The sequence below is a fragment of the Kogia breviceps genome, chromosome 9 (assembly GCF_026419965.1).
Source record: "Kogia breviceps isolate mKogBre1 chromosome 9, mKogBre1 haplotype 1, whole genome shotgun sequence".
NCBI classification, from domain to species: domain Eukaryota; kingdom Metazoa; phylum Chordata; class Mammalia; order Artiodactyla; family Physeteridae; genus Kogia; species Kogia breviceps.
Window position 1 is genome coordinate 57,772,079 of NC_081318.1, and position 22,782 is coordinate 57,794,860.

A 22,782-nucleotide genomic window follows, 5' to 3' on the forward strand; every position below is an offset into this window, starting at 1 on the left:
AGTTTTGATTTGCATTTCTCTAATGATTAATGATGTTGAGCATTCTTTCATGTGTTTGTTGGCAATCTGTATATCTTCTTTGGAGAAATGTCTATTGAGTTCTTCTGCCCATTTTTGGATTGGGTTGTTTGTTTTTTTCTTATTGAGCTGCCTGAGTTGCTTATAAATTTTGGATATTAATCCTTTGTCAGTTGCTTCATTTGCAAATATATTCTCCCATTCTGAGGGTTGTCTTTTGGTCTTGTTTATGGTATCCTTTGCTGTGCAAAAGCTTTTAAGTTTCATTAGATCCCATTTTTAAATTTTTGTTTTGATTTCCATTTCTATGGGAGATGGGTCAAAAAGGATCTTGCTGTGGTGTATGTCATAGAGTGTTCTGCCTGTGTTTTCCTCTAAGAGTTTGATAGTGACTGGCCTTACATTTAGGCCTTTAACCCATTTTGAGTTTATTTTTGTGTATGGTGTTAGGGGGTGTTGTAATTTCATACTTCTACAGGTAGCTGTCCAGTTTTCCCAGCACCACTTACTGAAGAGGCTGTCTTTTCTCCACTGTGTATCCTTCCCTCCTTTATCAAAGATAAGGAGACCATATGTGTGTGGGTTTATCTCTGGGCTTTCTATCCTGTTCCATCGATCTATATTTCTGTTTTTGTGCCAGGACCATACTGTCTTGATTACTGTGGCCTTGTAGTATAGTCTGAAGTCAGCGAGCCTGATGCCTCCAGCTCCATTTTTCGTTCTCAAGATTGCTTTGGCTATTCGGGGTCTTTTGTGTTTCCATACAAATTGTGAAATTCTTTGTTCTAGTTCTGTAAAAAATGCCAGTGGTAATTTGATAGGGATTGCATTGAATCTGTACCTTGCTTTGGGTAATAGTCATTTTCACAATGTTGATTCTTCGAATCCAAGAACATGGTATATTTCTCCACCTATTTGTATCATCTTTAATTTCTTTCATCAGTGTCTTATAGTTTTCTGCATACAAGTCTTTTGTCTCCTTAGGTAGGTTTATTCCTAGATATTTTATTCTTTTTGTTGCAATGGTAAATGGGAGTGTTTTCTCAATTTCCCTCTCAGATTTTTCATCATTTGTGTATAAGAATGCCACAGGTTTCTGTGCATTAATTTTGTATCCTGCTACTTTACCAAATTCATTGATTAGTTCTAGTAGTTTTCTGGTAGCATCCTTAGTATTCTCTATGTATAGCATCATGTCATCTGCAAACACTGACAGCTTTACTTCTTTTCCTATCTGGATTCCTTTTATTTCTTTTTTTTCTCTGATTGATGTGGCTAGAACTTGCAAAACTAGGTTGAATAAGAGTGGTGAGAGTGGGCAACCTTGTCTTGTTCCTGATCTTAGTGGAAATGGATTCAGTGTTTCACCATTGAGAACAATGCTGGCTGTGGGTTTGTCATATATGGCCTTTATTATGTTGAGGAAAGTTCCCTCTATGCCTACTTTCTGCAGGGTTTTTATCCTAAATGGGTGTTGAATTTTGTCAAAAGCTTTCTCTGCATCGATTGAGATGATCATATGGTTTTTCTCCTTCAGTTTGTTGATACGGTGTATCACGTTGATTGATTTGCGTATATTGAAGAATCCTTGCATTCCTGGAATAAACCCCACTTGATCATGGTGTATGATCCTTTTAATGTGCTGTTGGATTCTGTTTGCTAATATTTTGTTGAGGATTTTTGCATCTATGTTCATCAGTGATATTGGCCTGTAGTTTTCTTTCTTTGTGACGTCTTTGTCTGGTTTTGGTATCAGGGTGATGGTGGCCTCATAGAATGAGTTTGGGAGTGTTCCTCCCTCTGCTATGTTTTGGAAGAGTTTGAGAAGCATAGGTGTTAGCTCTTCTCTAAGTGTTTGATAGAATTCGCCTGTGAAGCCATGTGGTCCTGGGCTTTTGTTTGTTGGAAGATTTTGAATCACAGTTTCAATTTCAGTGCTTGTGATTGGTCTGTTCATATTTTCTATTTCTTCCTGGTTCAGTCTTGGCAGATTGTGCATTTCTAAGAATTTGTCCATTTCTTCCAGGTTGTCCATTTTATTGGCATAGAATTGCTTGTAGTAATTTCTAATAATCTTTTGTATTTCTGCAGTGTCAGTTGTTACATCTCCTTTTTCATTTCTAATTCTATTGATCTGAGTCTTCTCCGTTTTTTTTCTTGATGAGTCTGGCTAATGGTTTATCAATTTTATTTATCTTCTCAAAGAACCAGCTTTTACTTTTATTGATCTTTGCTATTGTTTCCTTCATTTCTTTTTCACTTCTTTCTTTTTTTTATTAACAAATGGATTTATTTTTAAATTTAGTTTTTACATTTTTAATTGAAGTATAGTTGATTTACAGTTATTCAGGGGTACAGTAAAATGATTCATATATATATATATTCTTTCCATTATTGTTTATTACAAGATATTGTGTATAGTTCCTTGTGCTATACAATAGGTCTTGGATGTTTTATCTATTTTATATATAGTAGTTTGTATCTGCTAATCCCATACTCCTAATTTATCTCCGCCCCCCACCTTTCTCCTTTGGTAACCGTAAGTTTCTTTTCTAGGTATGTGGGTCTGTTTCTGTTTTGTAAATAAGTTCATTTGTATCATATTTTAGATTCCACATATAAGTGATATCATATGATATGTGTCTTTCTCTGTCTGACTTACTTCACTTAGTATGATAATCTCTAGGTCCATCATGTTGTTGCAAAGGGCATGCTTTCATTCTTTTTTATGGCTGTGTAATATTCCATTGTATGTATATATATGTGTGTGTGTGTGTGCATATATATACATATATATATCTATGTATATATATATAGTGGTTTCCTCATGGACTCTTCAGCCTGGCCCTCCAAGGGCAAGACCCAGTGCCATGCCGAGCATGGGGCACATGTCAATTCAAGCCCACAGAACCTTAGGTACGCTTTGGTGCAGGACGCTACAGTGATCCATGTCATCTGCCTGGTGCCTGTGTCCTTCCAGCCGGGCTGCTGCCTGCTTCCACTCAGCCCACGTTCTTTTTTTTTAACATCTTTATTTGAGTATAACTGTTTTACAATAGTGTGTTAGTTTCTCCTTTACAACAAAGTGAATCAGTTATACATATACATATGTTCCCATATCTCTTCCCTCTTGCGTCACCCTCCCTCCCACCCTCCCTATCCCACCCCTCTAGGTGGTCACAAAGCACAGAGGTGAACTCCCTGTGCTATGTGGCAGCTTACCACTAGCTATCTAATTTACATTTGGTAGTGTGTATATGTCCCTGCCACACTGTCACATCGTCACCGCTTACCCTTCCCCCTCCCCATATCCTCAAGTCCATGCTCTAGTAGGTCTGTGTTTTATTCTCATCCTACCACTAATCTCTTCATGACATTTTTCTTTTTTTAGATTCCATATATATGTGTTAGCATACGGTATTTGTTTTTCTCCTTCTGACTTACTTCACTCTGTATGACAGACTCCAGGTCTATCCACCTCATTACAAATAACTCAGTTTCATTTCTTTTTATGGCTGAGTAATATTCCATTGTATATATGTGCCACATCTTCTTTATCCATTCATCTGTTGATGGACACTTAGGTTGCTTCCATGTCCTGGCTACCGTAAATAGAGCTGCAATAAACATTTTGGTGCATGACTCTTTTTGAATTATGGTTTTCTCAGGGTATATGCCTAGTAGTGGGATTGTGGGGTCACATGGTAGTTCTATTTGTAGTTTTGTAAGGAACCTCCATACTGTTCTCCATAGTAGCTGTATCATTTTACATTCCCACCATCAGTGCAAGAGTGTTCCCTTTTCTCCACACCCTCTCCAGCATTTATTGTTTCTAGAGTTTTGGATGATGGCCAATCTGACCGGTGTGAGATGATATCTCATTGTAGTTTTGATTTGCATTTCTCTAATGATTAATGATGTTGAGCATTCTTTCATGTGTTTGTTGGCAATCTGTATATCTTCTTTGGAGAAATGTCTATTGAGTTCTTCTGCCCATTTTTGGATTGGGTTGTTTGTTTTTTTCTTATTGAGCTGCCTGAGTTGCTTATAAATTTTGGATATTAATCCTTTGTCAGTTGCTTCATTTGCAAATATATTCTCCCATTCTGAGGGTTGTCTTTTGGTCTTGTTTATGGTATCCTTTGCTGTGCAAAAGCTTTTAAGTTTCATTAGATCCCATTTTTAAATTTTTGTTTTGATTTCCATTTCTATGGGAGATGGGTCAAAAAGGATCTTGCTGTGGTGTATGTCATAGAGTGTTCTGCCTGTGTTTTCCTCTAAGAGTTTGATAGTGACTGGCCTTACATTTAGGCCTTTAACCCATTTTGAGTTTATTTTTGTGTATGGTGTTAGGGAGTGTTGTAATTTCATACTTCTACAGGTAGCTGTCCAGTTTTCCCAGCACCACTTACTGAAGAGGCTGTCTTTTCTCCACTGTGTATCCTTCCCTCCTTTATCAAAGATAAGGAGACCATATGTGTGTGGGTTTATCTCTGGGCTTTCTATCCTGTTCCATCGATCTATATTTCTGTTTTTGTGCCAGGACCATACTGTCTTGATTACTGTGGCCTTGTAGTATAGTCTGAAGTCAGCGAGCCTGATGCCTCCAGCTCCATTTTTCGTTCTCAAGATTGCTTTGGCTATTCGGGGTCTTTTGTGTTTCCATACAAATTGTGAAATTCTTTGTTCTAGTTCTGTAAAAAATGCCAGTGGTAATTTGATAGGGATTGCATTGAATCTGTACCTTGCTTTGGGTAATAGTCATTTTCACAATGTTGATTCTTCGAATCCAAGAACATGGTATATTTCTCCACCTATTTGTATCATCTTTAATTTCTTTCATCGGTGTCTTATAGTTTTCTGCATACAAGTCTTTTGTCTCCTTAGGTAGGTTTATTCCTAGATATTTTATTCTTTTTGTTGCAATGGTAAATGGGAGTGTTTTCTCAATTTCCCTCTCAGATTTTTCATCATTTGTGTATAAGAATGCCACAGATTTCTGTGCATTAATTTTGTATCCTGCTACTTTACCAAATTCATTGATTAGTTCTAGTAGTTTTCTGGTAGCATCCTTAGGATTCTCTATGTATAGCATCATGTCATCTGCAAACAGTGACAGCTTTACTTCTTCTTTTCCTATTTGGATTCCTTTTGTTTCTTTTTTTTCTCTGATTGCTGTGGCTAGAACTTGCAAAACTAGGTTGAATAAGAGTGGTGAGAGTGGGCAACCTTGTCTTGTTCCTGATCTTAGTGGAAATGGATTCAGTGTTTCACCATTGAGAACAATGCTGGCTATGGCCTTTATTATGTTGAGGAAAGTTCCCTCTATGCCTACTTTCTGCAGGGTTTTCATCCTAAATGGGTGTTGAATTTTGTCAAAAGCTTTCTCTGCATCGATTGAGATGATCATATGGTTTTTCTCCTTCAGTTTGTTGATACGGTGTATCACGTTGATTGATTTGCGTATATTGAAGAATCCTTGCATTCCTGGAATAAACCCCACTTGATCATGGTGTATGATCCTTTTAATGTGCTGTTGGATTCTGTTTGCTAATATTTTGTTGAGGATTTTTGCATCTATGTTCATCAGTGATATTGGCCTGTTGTTTTCTTTCTTTGTGACGTCTTTGTCTGGTTTTGGTATCAGGGTGATGGTAGCCTCATAGAATGAGTTTGGGAGTGTTCCTCCCGCTGCTATCTTTTGGAAGAGTTTGAGAAGCATAGGTGTTAGCTCTTCTCTAAATGTTTGATAGAATTCGCCTGTGAAGCCATCTGGTCCTGGGCTTTTGTTTGTTGGAAGATTTTGAATCACAGTTTCAATTTCAGTGCTTGTGATTGGTCTGTTCATATTTTCTATTTCTTCCTGGTTCAGTCTTGGCAGGTTGTGCATTTCTAAGAATTTGTCCATTTCTTCCAGGTTGTCCAATTTATTGGCATAGAGTTGCTTGTAGTAATCTCTAATAATCTTTTGTATTTCTGCAGTGTCAGTTGTTACATCTCCTTTTTCATTTCTAATTGTATTGCTTTGAGTCTTCTCCCTTTTTTTCTTGATGAGTCTGGCTAATGGTTTATCAATTTTATTTATCTTCTCAAAGAACCAGCTTTTACTTTTATTGATCTTTGCTATTTTTTCCTTCATTTCTTTTTCATTTATTTCTGATCTGATCTTTATGATTTCTTTCCTTTTGCTAAATTTGGGGTTTTTTTGGTCTTCCTTCTCTAATTGCTTTAGGTGCAAAGTTAGGTTGTTTATTCGAGATGCTTCCTGTTTCTTAAGGTATGATTGTATTGCTATAAATTTCCCTCTTAGAATTGCTTTTGCTGTATCCCATAGGTTTTGGGTCATCGTGTCTCTATTGTCATTTGTTTCTAAGTACTTTTTGATTTCCTCTTTGATTCCTCAGTGATCACTTCGTTATTAAGTAGTGTATTGTTTAGCCTCCATGTGTTTGTATTTTTTACAGATCTTTTCCTATAATTGATATCTAGTCTCATAGCGTTGTGGTCAGAAAAGATACTTGATACGATTTCAATTTTCTTAAATTTGCCAAGGGTAGATTTGTGACCCAAGACACGATCTGTCCTGGAGAATGTTCCATGGGCACTTGAGAAAAATGTGTATTCTGTTGTTTTTGGATGGAATGTCCTATAAATATCAAGTAAATCCATCTTGTATAATGTATCATTTAAAGCTTGTGTTTCCTTATTTATTTTCATTTTGGATGATCTGTCCATTGGTGACAGTGGGGTGTTAAAGTCCCCTACTATGATTGTGTTACTGTCGATTTCCCCTTTTATGGCTGTTAGTATTTGTCTTATGTACTGAGGTGCTCCTATGTTGGGTGCATAACTATTTACAATTGTTATATCTTCTTCATGGATCGATCCCTTGATCATTATGTAGTGTCCTTCTTTGTCTCTTGTAATAGTTTTTATTTTAAAGTCTGTTTTGTCTGATATGAGAATTGCTACTCCACCTTTCTTCTGATTTCCATTTGCATGGAATATCTGTTTCCATCCCCTCACTTTCAGCCTGTAAGTGTCCCTAGGTCTGAAGTGGGTCTCTTGTAGACAGCATATATATGGGTCCTGTTTGTGTATCCATTCAGCCAGTCTGTGTCTTTTGGTGGGAGCATTTAATCCATTTACATTTAAGGAAATTATTGATATGTGCGTTCCTATTACCATTTACTTAATTGTTTCGGGTTGTTCTTGTAGGTCTTTTCCTTCTCTTATGTTTCTTGCTTAGAGAAGTTCCTTTAGCATTTGCTGTAAAGCTGGTTTGGTGGTGCTGAACTCTCTTAGCTTTTGCTTGTCTGTAAAGGTTTTAATTTCTCCATCAAATCTGAATGAGACCCTTGCTGCGTAGAGTAATCTTGATTGTAGGTTTTTTTCCTTCATCACTTTAAATATGTCCTGCCACTCCCTTCTGGCTTGTAGAGTTTCTGCTGAAAGATCAGATGTTAGCCTTATGGGGATTCCCTTGTGTGTTATTTGTTGTTTTTCCCTTGCTGCTTTTAATATGTTTTCTTTGTATTTAATTTTTGACAGTTTGATTATTATGTGTCTCGGCGTGTTTATCCTTGGGTTTATCCTGTATGGGACTCTCTGTGCTTCTTGGACTGATTGACTATTTCTTTTCCTATATTAGGGAAGTTTTCAACTATAATCTCTTCAAATATTTTCTCAGTCCCTTTCTTTTTCTCTTCTTCTTCTGGGACCCCTATGATTCGAATGTTGGTGCGTTTAATGTTGTCCCAGAGATCTCTGAGACTGTCCTCAGTTCTTTTCATTCTTTTTTCTTTCTTCTGCTCTGCAGTAGTTATTTCCACTATTTTATCTTCCAGGTCACTTATCCGTCCCTCTGCCTCAGTTATTCTGCTACTGATCCCATCTAGAGTATTTTTCATTTCATTTATTGTGTTGCTCATCATTACTTGCTTCCTCTTTATTTCTTCTAGGTCCTTGTTAACTGTTTCTTGAAATTTGTCTATTCTATTTCCAAGATTTTGAATCATCTTCACCATCATTATTCTGAATTCTCTTTCAGGTAGACTGGCTATTACCTCTTCATTTGTTAGGTCTGGTGTGTTTTTATCTTGTTCCTTCATCTGCTGTGTGTTTTTCTGTCTTCTCATTTTGCTTATCTTACTGTGTTTGGGGTCTCCCTTTTGCAGGCTGCAGGTTCGTAGTTCCCTCTGTTTGGGGTGGCTGTCCCCAGTGGCTGAGGTTGGTTCAGTGGGTTGAGCAGGTTTTCTGGTTGGGGGGACCAGTGCCCCTGTTCTGGTGCATGAGGCTGGATCCCGTCTCCCTGGTGGGCAGGTCCACGTCTGGTGGCGTGTATGGGGATGTTGGTAGCCTTACTATGATTCTAGGCAGACTCTCTGCTAATGGATGGGGCTGTAGACCTGTCTTGCTCTTTGTTGGGTATACGGTGTCCAGCACTGTTCGTTGCTGGTCCTTGAGTGAAGCTGGGTCTTGGTGTTGAGATGGAGATCTCTGGGAGATTTTTGCCGTTTGATGTTACGTGGAGCTGAGAGGTCTCTTGTGGACCAGTGTCCTGAGGTTAGTTCTCCCACATCAGAGACACAGCCTTGACACCTGGCTGGAGTGCCAAGAGCCTTTTGGGAGGTCTGAGGTCTTCTGCCAGCGTTCGGTGGGTGTTCTATAGGAGAAGTTCCACGTTTAGATGTATTTCTGATGTATCTGTGAGGAGGAAGGTGATCCCCGCGTCTTCCTCTTCCGCCATCTTCTCGCTCCCCCCTATGGATATCTAAGATCCTTTTATTTAGGTAGCTGACTTAGAAGGTCAGCAGAGTCTATTAAAAGTTAAGAGGATATCATGTAAAGGTGGTAAAATGTGGTAGAGACTACAAATATGGATGGGGAAAAACTACCACATTAAAACATAGGTGGAGAGGGTGTGGAGAAGAGGGAACCCTCTTGCACTGTTGATGGGAATGTAAATTGATACAGCCGCTATGGGGAACAGTATGAAGGTTCCTTAAACAACTAAAAGTTGAACTACCATGTGACCCAGCAATCCCACTACTGGGCATATACCCTGAGAAAACCATAATTCAAAAAGAGACATGTACCAAAATGTTCATTGCAGCTCTATTTACAATAGCCAGGACATGGAAACAACCTAAGTGTCCATCAACAGATGAATGGATAAGGAAGATGTGGCACATACATACAATGGAATATTACTCAGCCATAAAAAGAAATGAAACTGAGTTATTTGTAATGAGGTGGATAGACCTGGAGTCTGTCATACAGAGTGAAGTAAGTCAGAAGGATAAAAACAAATACCGTATGCTAACGCACATATATGGAATCTACAAAAGAAATGGTTCTGAGAAACCTAGGGGCAGGATAGGAATAAACACGTAGACGTAGAGAATGGACTTGAGGACACAGGGAGGGGGAAGGGTAAGCTGGGACGAAGTGAGAGAGTAGCACTGACATATATACACTACCAAATGTAAAATAGATAGTAGGAAGCAGCTGCATAGCACAGGGAGATCAGCTCGATGCTTTGTGACTACCTAGAGGGGTGGGATAGGGAGGATGGAAGGGAGATGCAAGAGGGAAGGGATATGGGGATATATGTATACGTATAGCTGATTCACTTTGTTATACAGCAAAAACTAACACACCACTGTAAAGCAATTATACTCCACAAAGATGTTAAAAAAAAAAAAAAAGCTAGAAAAGAAGTCCTTAAGATGAGAGAACTAGGTATGGATTAGAAACACTGCACTTTCATAGAAATCTCAATATCCTGAGATGTAAGGCCCTGGCACAATGATAGCCTTTGCACAACTCAGGCTCTATGCAGCTCAAGCACTTTACGTCTATAGTCTTCACTGGGGTTATGCATCAGAATCACCTGGGATCCTTTTTTTCAAAATACATATACCTAGGACCCTCCCCCTAAAATTCTGAATCAGTATATTTAGAGTGCATAAATATTTTCAAAGTTCCACAAGTGATTCTAATGTACAACTTTCACAAGAAGATTGCTTTCAGTGCAATATTCATTTTTGAATAGTACAATTTTAAAAGCATTTGAAGAAACTAGGGAAGGTCCGGAGGAGTTTGACATACAAAATAAACATTGGAGAATGAAAAGAGCCTCTAACAAGAACAGGTATATATTACTGAGTTTGTTTAGACTAGAGATAAAAGGCTTGGGGATGTTACTATGTTCAAATCTTATTGACTTGTTCACAGTGATCCTTAGAAGATCAAGCAAAAGAAATAGGTTTACCTTAAGTAAAAGACATTTGGTTGGTTGGATATAAAGTGCTTTTGATTACTTGGCAGTCTATATCCAGAGATCTTTAAGAAGACTCAAAATAGTCATTTGTCCTGAGTTTTTAACAGTGTTTCTAAACACAGGATTAAAGATAAATTGGCTTCCACCTCCTCCTCCTACTTATATGTGTTAGGAAAGATGAAAAATGTAAAACTATGGCACAAACGAATCTTAGAGGTATTCCAAACCAAATTTGAGAATATCAGATCAACTTTCTTAAAGTTAAAATCAGATTCACTTACCATTTCAGCTAATAATTTATTTTGATGTTTAACTTCATGGCCTATTTCAATGGAAAGCTATAAAGTAGAAAGCATAAACATTATTACTTACATAAATGTTTTTAAGTGTTATAAAGTAAAAACAATAATAACATTCTAAGCATAAACATTTTCTCAAATAAAACTGTTCTAAAAATATAAAATATACTCTCTTCTTTTGTTACTTTTCTCACTGAATTAATGAAAAATAAATTTAGAATTTCTATTCCTTCCCAACTATGAACATTGTCTCCCTGTTCTTCATTTTGATTTCATCTTAATATTCAATTCCATCTTTTAATTTTGGTACATATTTCTCTCTGGTTCTCTTATCCTTGCATTATTTTTTCTCTCTTTATACTGTTCACACAATAGCATTTGTTTGTATATTTCTTCATTTACCTTTTAAAAATGTATACAAGTTCCCATGTTATCAATTCAAATCTAGATATAAGCAATATTTTTCTAATGAATGCAGCATTACTTTGAATAAACATCTAAATTAATTACTTCTTTAGATTCTAAAGGTGTTTTTCTTTAAAATATAATAAATTGGGAAAAAAACCTCACAAGTTAGTGTTACCCACATCCTGAAGCTACGTACCAAAGAGGCTGAGTCTAAATGAAATACCATAAGTGAGTACAGCCGCTATTCAAACCAAAACCTATCTAATACTTTATACAACAAATTCATCAAAGGCTTCATTTCTAAGATATTTGAATAAACACACTACTACTAAATCTTGGAAACTACTAAAAATCTTGGCAAACCACTGCAAGTATTGTTCTCAACTTATTTTGTGTGGAAAACATCTGGGGTAGTAGTGATGCAAAACCATGCTAGAATTCTATAGATCAGAATATGAGCTTCTCCCCAAAATTTAACAAATCAGAGATAATAAAGCACATATGAAACTAGATAGCCCAAATCAGCTAACTGTTTCTACAACTCATTCATGCCAGGGGAAGAAATTTCCAGGAGAAAAAAGCTTTCTTCTAACAAGAAGCCTAAACTATCAATATTAGAATTTTTTTAAAAATCATTTAATTCTTAATTTCCTCTGAATGTTGTACTTTTAAAATTATTAACATTATACAAAATTGCTTAGTTCATAGATCAACTCCTTTTGATTTAATATGACCTTGAAAACAATACTCATTTCAGAATGTAACAGTCTCCAGGCTGAATATAATTCTATTTTCCAAAGACTAATGAAATAGCACTTAAGATTTTGCAGCATAAGCTTCCAATGAATGCTCTATAAGTGTACTGCATGTTTATTTTAATGCAGAATCAATCATATACACTGTTAAAACTATCTTTTGGTAATCCTTTATTTAATACATATTAACTCAATACCACTATAAGGAATTATTGTAAGTGCTATGTAGAATATAAAACTAAGTACAATAGAAAACCCTATTTCTGGTAAATTCCTTTTACATACAAATAAATCCAATGCAGATCATTATGCAATAAGTGCTACAGAAATGGTACAAATGGTCTTACGTTCCATAAGGAAAAGGTTACTTTTATGTGATGATCAGGTATGGCCTGGAGGAGAGAAGATGCAATGAGGTGGAGCCATTCAGAAGGGCAAGACTTCAGCCAATGTTAGGAGAGAGAGGCAGTCTAAGGCAAAGCGATAGCATGCCCAAAGATACAGGAATGCAAGAGTGACAGCATGCGTAGGACACAAGGAGTACTTGAATTTGCTTGGCAGGAAGCATGCATACATTCTGGAGGTACAGGAGGTAAGGTCTGAAAAGCTGTGGACAATATTTGCAGAACCTATTTGATCGAACTACAAAGTGTGAACTTCATTTCTTACATCATGGGAGGCCACTGAAGACTTCTGGGAGCGAGGATGCAAGTTAAAAACTACTCTAGACGACCCAAAACCTATGGGATACAGCAAAAGCAGTTCTAAGAGGGAAGTTTACAGCAATACAATCATACCTTAAGAAATACGAAACATCTCGAATAAACAACCTAACTTTGCATCTAAAGCAATTAGAGAAGGAAGAACAAAAAAACCCCAAATTTAAAAGAAGGAAAGAAATCATAAAGATCAGATCAGAAATAAATGAAGGAGAAGATGGAGGAAGAGTAAGACGCGGGGATCACCTTCCTCCTCACAGATACATCAAAAATACATCTACACGTGGAACTTCTCCTATAGAACACCCACCGAACGCTGGCAGAAGACCTCAGACCTCCCAAAAGGCAAGAAACTCCCCACGTACCTGGGTAGGGCAAAAGAAAAAAGAATAAACAGAGACAAAAGAATAGGGACGGGACCTGCACCAGTGGGAGGGAGCCGTGAAGGAGGAAAGGTTCCCACACACTAGAAGCCCCTTCGCGGGTGGAGACTGCGGGTGGCGGAGGGGGAAGCTTCAGAGCCAGAGAGGAGAGCGCAGCAATAGGGTGTGGAGGGCAAAGCGGAGAGATTCCGGAAAGGATCAGTGCCGATCAGCACTCACCAGCCCAAGAGCCTTGTCTGCTCACCCGCCGGGGCAGGCGGGGCTGGGAACTGAGCCTCAGGCGGATCCCAGGGAAGGTCTGGAGTTGGCAGAGTGAAAACAGCCTGAAGGGGTTAGTGCACCACGGCTGGCCCGGAGGGAGTCTGGGAGAAGTCTGGAGCTGCCAAAGAGGCAAGAGACCTTTTCTTCCCTCTTTGCCTCCTGCTGCGTGAGGAGAGGGATTTAAGCGCACCGCTTAAAGGAGCTCCAGAAACGGGCGCGGAGCTGCCGAAGAGACAAGAGACTTTTTCTGGCCTCTTTGCTTCCTGGGGCACGAGGAAAGGGGATTAAGGGCACCGCATAAAGGAGCTCCAGAAACGGGCACGAGCTGAGGCTGTCGGCACGGACAACAGAGACGGGTGTGGGACGCTAGGGTTGCTACTGCCGCCACCAAGAGGCCTGTGTGCAAGCACAGGTCACTCTCCATACCGGCCCTCCCGGGAGCCTGTGCAGCCCGCCACCAGGGTCCCGGGATCCAGGGACAGCTTCCCTGGGAAAACGCACGGTGCACCTCGGGCCGGTGCAGCGACGCTGGCCTCTGACATCGCAGGCTCGCCCCGCATCCGTGCCCCTCCCTCCCCCTGGCCTGAGTGAGCCAGAGCCCCCGAATCAGCTGCTCCTTTAACCCCATCCTGTCTGAGCGAAGGGCAAACGTCCTCGGACGACCTACGCGCAGAGGAAGGGCCAAGTCCAAAGCTGAACCCCACGAGCTGTGCGAACAAAGAGAGGGATATGTCTCTCCCAGCATCCTCAGAAGCAGCGAATTAAAACTCCACACCCAAGTTGAAGTGCCCTGCATCTGTGGAAAACCTGAAGAGACAGCGAAATATCCCAAGTTGAGGAGGTGGACTTTGGGAGCAAGATATACTATTATTTTCCCCTTTCTTCTTTTTGTGAGTGTGTATGTGAGTACTGCTGTGTGAGATTTTGTCTGTATAGCTTTATTTTCACCATTTGTCCTAGGGTTAGACCGACCCGTTTTCTTTGGTTTTTTTTCTTTCCTTAATAGAAATTTTTCTTCTAATAATTATTTTTTATTTTAATAACTGTATTTTACCCTACTTTATTTTGTCTTCTCCCCTTTCTTTCTTCCTACCTTCCTTCCTTCCTCCCTTCCTTCCTTTATTCCCTCCTTCCTTCCTCCCTTCCTTTCTTCCTCCCTCCCTTCCTTTCTTGATTCGCTCCTTCCTTCCTCCCTTCCTTTCTTCCTCCCTTCCCTCCCTTCCTCCTTCCTTTCTTGCCTTTCTATTTTTTTCTCCCTTTTTTTTGAGCCGTGTGGATTAAAGGCTCTTGGCACTCCAGCCAGGTGTCAAGACTGTGTCTCTGAGGTGGGAGAACCAACCTCAGGACACTGGTCCACAAGAGACCTCTCAGCTCCACGTAACATCAAACGGCAAAAATCTCCCAGAGATCTCCATCTCAACACCAAGACCCAGCTTCACTCAAGGACCAGCAAAAAACAGTGCTGGACACCCTATACCCAACAAAGAGCAAGACAGGTCTACAGCCCCATCCATTAGCAGAGAGTCTGCCTAGAATCATAGTAAGGCTACCAACATCCCCATACACGCCACCAGATGTGGACCTGCCCACCAGGGAGACGGGATCCAGCCTCATCCACCAGAACAGGGGCACTGGTCCCCCCAACCAGAAAACCTGCTCAACCCACTGAACCAACCTCAGACACTGGGGACAGCACCAAAAACAGGGAACTACGAACCTGCAGCCTGCAAAAGGGAGACCCCAAACACAGTAAGATAAGCAAAATGAGAAGACAGAAAAACACACAGCAGATGAAGGAACAAGATAAAAACACACCAGACCTAACAAATGAAGAGGTAATAGCCAGTCTACCTGAAAGAGAATTCAGAATAATGATGGTGAAGATGATTCAAAATCTTGGAAATAGAATAGACAAATTTCAAGAAACAGTTAACAAGGACCTAGAAGAAATAAAGAGGAAGCAAGTAACGATGAGCAACACAATAAATGAAATGAAAAATACTCTAGATGGGATCAGTAGCAGAATAACTGAGGCAGAGGGACGGATAAGTGACCTGGAAGATAAAATAGTGGAAATAACTACTGCAGAGCAGAAGAAAGAAAAAAGAATGAAAAGAACTGAGGACAGTCTCAGAGATCTCTGGGACAACATTAAACGCACCAACATTCGAATCATAGGGGTCCCAGAAGAAGAAGAGAAAAAGGAAGGGACTGAGAAAATATTTGAAGAGATTATAGTTGAAAACTTCCCTAATATAGGAAAGGAAATAGTCAATCAAGTCCAAGAAGCACAGAGAGTCCCATACAGGATAAATCCAAGGATAAACACGCCGAGACACATAATAATCAAACTGTCAAAAATTAAATACAAAGAAAACATATTAAAAGCAGCAAGGGAAAAACAACAAATAACACACAAGGGAATCCCCATAAGGCTAACATCTGATCTTTCAGCAGAAACTCTACAAGCCAGAAGGGAGTGGCAGGACATATTTAAAGTGATGAAGGAAAAAAACCTACAATCAAGATTACTCTACGCAGCAAGGGTCTCATTCAGATTTGATGGAGAAATTAAAACCTTTACAGACAAGCAAAAGCTAAGAGAGTTCAGCACCACCAAACCAGCTTTACAGCAAATGCTAAAGGAACTTCTCTAAGCAAGAAACATAAGAGAAGGAAAAGACCTACAAGAACAACCCGAAACAATTAAGTAAATGGTAATAGGAACGCACATATCAATAATTTCCTTAAATGTAAATGGATTAAATGCTCCCACCAAAAGACACAGACTGGCTGAATGGATACACAAACAGGACCCATATATATGCTGTCTACAAGAGACCCACTTCAGACCTAGGGACACTTACAGGCTGAAAGTGAGGGGATGGAAACAGATATTCCATGCAAATGGAAATCAGAAGAAAGGTGGAGTAGCAATTCTCATATCAGACAAAACAGACTTTAAAATAAAAACTATTACAAGAGACAAAGAAGGACACTACATAATGATCAAGGGATCGATCCATGAAGAAGATATAACAATTGTAAATAGTTATGCACCCAACATAGGAGCACCTCAGTACATAAGACAAATACTAACAGCCATAAAAGGGGAAATCGACAGTAACACAATCATAGTAGGGGACTTTAACACCCCACTGTCACCAATGGACAGATCATCCAAAATGAAAATAAATAAGGAAACACAAGCTTTAAATGATACATTATACAAGATGGATTTACTTGATATTTATAGGACATTCCATCCAAAAACAACAGAATACACATTTTTCTCAAGTGCCCATGGAACATTCTCCAGGACAGATCGTGTCTTGGGTCACAAATCTACCCTTGGCAAATTTAAGAAAATTGAAATCGTATCAAGTATCTTTTCTGACCACAACGCTATGAGACTAGATATCAATTATAGGAAAAGATCTGTAAAAAATACAAACACATGGAGGCTAAACAATACACTACTTAATAACGAAGTGATCACTGAGGAATCAAAGAGGAAATCAAAAAGTACTTAGAAACAAATGACAATAGAGACACGATGACCCAAAACCTATGGGATACAGCAAAAGCAATTCTAAGAGGGAAATTTATAGCAATACAATCATACCTTAAGAAACAGGAAGCATCTCGAATAAACAACCTAACTTTGCACCTAAAGCAATTAGAGAAGGAAGACCAAAAAAACCCCAAATTTAGCAAAAGGAAAGAAATCATAAAGATCAGATCAGAAATAAATGAAAAAGAAATGAAGGAAAAAATAGCAAAGATCAATAAAAGTAAAAGCTGGTTCTTTGAGAAGATAAATAAAATTGATAAACCATTAGCCAGACTCATCAAGAAAAAAAGGGAGAAGACTCAAAGCAATACAATTAGAAATGAAAAAGGAGATGTAACAACTGACTCTGCAGAAATACAAAAGATTATTAGTGATTACTACAAGCAACTCTATGCCAATAAATTGGACAACCTGGAAGAAATGGACAAATTCTTAGAAATGCACAACCTGCCAAGACTGAACCAGGAAGAAATAGAAAATATGAACAGACCAATCACAAGCACTGAAATTGAAACTGTGATTCAAAATCTTCCAACAAACAAAAGCCCAGGACCAGATGGCTTCACAGGCGAATTCTATCAAACATTTAGAGAAGAGCTAACACCTATCCTTCTCAAAGTCTTCCAAAAGATAGCAGAGGGAGGAACACTCCCAAACTCATTCTATGAGGCTACCATCACCCTGATACCAAAACCAGACAAAGATGTCACAAAGAAAGAAAACAACAGGCCAATATCACTGATGAACATAGATGCAAAAATCCTCAACAAAATATTAGCAAACAGAATCCAACAGCACATTAAAAGGATCATACACCATGATCAAGTGAGGTTTATTCCAGGAATGCAAGGATTCTTCAATATACGCAAATCAATCAACGTGATACACCGTATCAACAAACTGAAGGAGAAAAACCATATGATCATCTCAATCGATGCAGAGAAAGCTTTTGACAAAATTCAACACCCATTTAGGATGAAAACCCTGCAGAAAGTAGGCATAGAGGGAACTTTCCTCAACATAATAAAGGCCATAGCCAGCATTGTTCTCAATGGTGAAACACTGAATCCATTTCCACTAAGATCAGGAACAAGACAAGGTTGCCCACTCTCACCACTCTTATTCAACCTAGTTTTGCAAGTTCTAGCCACAGCAATCAGAGAAAAAAAAGAAACAAAAGGAATCCAAATAGGAAAAGAAGAAGTAAAGCTGTCACTGTTTGCAGATGACATGATGCTATACATAGAGAATCCTAAGGATGCTACCAGAAAACTACTAGAACTAATCAATGAATTTGGTAAAGTAGCAGGATACAAAATTAATGCACAGAAATCTGTGGCATTCTTATACACAAATGATGAAAAATCTGAGAGGGAAATTGAGAAAACACTCCCATTTACCATTGCAACAAAAAGAATAAAATATCTAGGAATAAACCTACCTAAGGAGACAAAAGACTTGTATGCAGAAAACTATAAGACACCGATGAAAGAAATTAAAGATGATACAAATAGGTGGAGAAATATACCATGTTCTTGGATTGGAAGAATCAACATTGTGAAAATGACTCTATTACCCAAAGCAATGTACAGATTCAGTGCAATCCCTATCAAATTACCACTGGCTTTTTTTACAGAACTAGAACAAAGAATTTCACAATTTGTATGGAAACACAAAAGACCCCGAATAGCCAAAGCAATCTTGAGAACGAAAAATGGAGCTGGAGGAATCAGGCTCCCTGACTTCAGACTATACTACAAGGCCACAGTAATCAAGACAGTATGGTCCTGGCACAAAAACAGAAATATAGATCAATGGAACAGGATAGAAAGCCCATTGATAAACCCACACGCATATGGTCACCTTATCTTTGATAAAGGAGGGAAGGATACACAGTGGAGAAAAGACAGCCTCTTCAGTAAGTGGTGCTGGGAAAACTGGACAGCTACCTGTAGAAGTATGAAATTACAACACTCCCTAACACCATACACAAAAATAAACTCAAAATGGGTTAAAGGCCTAAATGTAAGGCCAGACACTATCAAACTCTTAGAGGAAAACACAGGCAGAACACTCTATGACATACACCACAGCAAGATCCTTTTTGACCCATCTCCTAGAGAAATGGAAATCAAAACAAAAATTAAAAAATGGGATCTAATGAAACTTAAAAGCTTTTGCACTGCAAAGGATACCATAAACAAGACCAAAAGACAACCCTCAGAATGGGAGAATATATTTGCAAATGAAGCAACTGACAAAGGATTAATATCCAAAATTTATAAGCAACTCAGGCAGCTCAATAACAAAAAAACAAACTACCCAATCCAAAAATGGGCAGAAGAACTCAATAGACATTTCTCCAAAGAAGATATACAGATTGCCAACAAACACATGAAAGAATGCTCAACATCATTAATCATTAGAGAAATGCAAATCAAAACTACAATGAGATATCATCTCACACCGGTCAGATTGGCCATCATCCAAAACTCTAGAAACAATAAATGCTGGAGAGGGTGTGGAGAAAAGGGAACACTCTTGCACTGCTGGTGGGAATGTAAAATGATACAGCCACTATGGAGAACAGTATGGAGGTTCCTTATAAAACTACAAATAGAACTACCATATGACCCCACAATCCCACTACTAGGCATATACCCTGAGAAAACCATAATTCAAAAAGAGTCATGCACCAAAATGTTTATTGCAGCTCTATTTACGGTAGCCAGGACATGGAAGCAACCTAAGTGTCCATCAACAGATGAATGGATAAAGAAGATGTGGCACATATATACAATGGAATATTACTCAGCCATAAAAAGAAATGAAACTGAGTTATTTGTAATGAGGTGGATAGACCTGGAGTCTGTCATACAGAGTGAAGTAAGTCAGAAGGAGAAAAACAAATACCGTATGCTAACACATATATATGGAATCTAAGAAAAAAAAAGTCATGAAGAGATTAGTGGTAGGACGGGAATAAAACACAGACCTACTAGAGCATGGACTTGAGGATATGGGGAGGGGGAAGGGTAAGCGGTGACGATGTGACAGTGTGGCAGGGACATATACACACTACCAAATGTAAATTAGATAGCTAGTGGTAAGCTGCCGCATAGCACAGGGAGTTCACCTCTGTGCTTTGTGACCACCTAGAGGGGTGGGATAGGGAGGGTGGGAGGGAGGGTGACGCAAGAGGGAAGAGATATGGGAACATTTGTATATGTATAACTGATTCACTTTGTTGTAAAGGAGAAACTAACACACTATTGTAAAACAGTTATACTCAAATAGAGATGTTAAAAAAAAAGAACGTGGGCTGAGTGGAAGCAGGCAGCAGCCCGGCTGGAAGGACACAGGCACCAGGCAGATGACATGGATCACTGTAGCATCCTGCACCAAAGCGCACCTAAGGTTCTGTGGGCTTGAAATGACATGTGCCCCATGCTCGGCATGGCACTGGGTCTTGCCCTTGGAGGGCCAGGCTGAAGAGTCCATGAGGAAACCACTATATATATATATACATAGATATATATATGTATATATATGCACACACACACATATACATACAATGGAATATTACACAGCCATAAAAAAGAATGAAAGCATGCCCTTTGCAGCAACATGATGAACCTAGAGATTATCATACTAAGTGAAGTAAGTCAGACAGAGAAAGACACATATCATGTGATATCACTAATATGTGGAATCTAAAATACGATACAAATGAACTTATTTACAAAACAAACAGACCCACATACCTAGAAAACAAACTTACGGTTACCAAAGGAGAAAGGTGGGGGGCGGAGATAAATTAGGAGTATGGGATTAGCAGATACAAACTACTATATATAAAAGAGATAAAACATCCAAGACCTATTGTATAGCACAAGGAACTATACACAAGATCTTGTAATAAACAATAATGGACAGAATATATATATATATATATATATATATATATGAATCACTTTACTGTACCCCTGAATAACTGTAAATCAACTATACTTCAATTAAAAATGTAAAAACTAAATTTAAAAATAAATCCATTTTTTTAATAAAAAAAAAGAAAGAAGTGAAAAAGAAATGAAGGAAAGAATAGCAAAGATCAATAAAAGTAAAAGCTGGTTCTTTGAGAAGATAAAGAAAATTGATAAACCATTAGCCAGACTCATCAAGAAAAAAAACGGAGAAGACTCAAATCAATAGAATTAGAAATGAAAACGGAGATGTAACAACTGACACTGCAGAAATACAAAAGATTATTAGAGATTACTACAAGCAACTCTATGCCAATAAAATGGACAACCTGGAAGAAATGGACAAATTCTTAGAAATGCACAACCTGCCAAGACTGAACCAGGAAGAAATAGAAAATATGAACAGACCAATCACAAGCACTGAAATTGAAACTGTGATTCAAAATCTTCCAACAAACAAAAGCTCAGGACCAGATGGCTTCACAGGCGAATTCTATCAAACACTTAGAGAAGAGCTAACACCTATCCTTCTCAAACTCTTCCAAAACATAGCAGAGGGAGGAACACTCCCAAACTCATTCTATGAGGCCACCATCACCCTGATACCAAAACCAGACAAAGACGTCACAAAGAAAGAAAACTACAGGCCAATATCACTGATGAACATAGATGCAAAAATCCTCAACAAAATATTAGCAAACAGAATCCAACAGCACATTAAAAGGATCATACACCATGATCAAGTGAGGTTTATTCCAGGAATGCAAGGATTCTTCAATATACGCATATCAATCAACGTGATACACCGTATCAACAAACTGAAGGAGGAAAAACCATATGATCATCTCAATCGATGCAGAGAAAGCTTTTGACAAAATTCAACACCCATTTAGGATAAAAACCCTGCAGAAAGTAGGCATAGAGGGAACTTTCCTCAACATAATAAAGGCCATATATGACAAACCCACAGCCAGCATTGTTCTCAATGGTGAAACACTGAATCCATTTCCACTAAGATCAGGAACAAGACAAGGTTGCCCACTCTCACCACTCTTATTCAACCTAGTTTTGCAAGTTCTAGCCACAGCAATCAGAGAAAAAAAAGAAATAAAAGGAATCCAAATAGGAAAAGAAGAAGTAAAGCTGTCACTGTTTGCAGATGACATGATACTATACATAGAGAATACTAAGGATGCTACCAGAAAACTACTAGAACTAATCAATGAATTTGGTAAAGTAGCAGGATAGAAAATTAATGCACAGAAATCTGTGGCATTCTTATACACAAATGATGAAAAATCTGAGAGGGAAATTAAGAAAACACTCCCATTTACCATTGCAACAAAAAGAATAAAATATCTAGGAATAAACCTACCTAAGGAGACAAAAGACTTGTATGCAGAAAACTATAAGACACTGATGAAAGAAATTAAAGATGATACAAATAGGTGGAGAAATATACCATGTTCTTGGATTGGAAGAATCAACATTGTGAAAATGACTATTGTACAGATTCAGTGCAATCCCTATCAAATTACCACTGGCATTTTTTACAGAACTAGAACAAAGAATTTCACAATTTGTATGGAAACACAAAAGACCCCGAATAGCCAAAGCAATCTTGAGAACGAAAAATGGAGCTGGAGGAATCAGGCTCCCTGACTTCAGACTATACTACAAGGCCACAGTAATCAAGACAGTATGGTCCTGGCACAAAAACAGAAATATAGATCAATGGAACAGGATAGAAAGCCCATTGATAAACCCACACGCATATGGTCACCTTATCTTTGATAAAGGAGGGAAGGATACACAGTGGAGAAAAGACAGCCTCTTCAGTAAGTGGTGCTGGGAAAACTGGACAGCTACCTGTAGAAGTATGAAATTACAACACTCCCTAACACCATACACAAAAATAAACTCAAAATGGGTTAAAGGCCTAAATGTAAGGCCAGACACTATCAAACTCTTAGAGGAAAACACAGGCAGAACACTCTATGACATACACCACAGCAAGAGTCTTTTTGACCCATCTCCCGGAGAAATGGAAATCAAAACAAAAATTAAAAAATGGGATCTAATGAAACTTAAAAGCTT

The 22,782-nt window shown here is 38.5% G+C and overlaps 1 protein-coding gene across 1 annotated transcript in view; it reads right to left on the bottom strand.

Annotated features, from left to right (window-relative positions):
- Nucleotides 1-22,782, bottom strand: part of BET1 (Bet1 golgi vesicular membrane trafficking protein) — a 56,474-nt gene that overhangs the window by 2,682 nt on the left and 31,010 nt on the right. Inside the window, exon 3 of the mRNA XM_059074009.2 lies at nucleotides 10,585-10,641. Coding sequence (XP_058929992.1) covers nucleotides 10,585-10,641 — 57 coding nt within the window. The remainder of the gene's footprint in view (nucleotides 1-10,584; nucleotides 10,642-22,782) is intronic.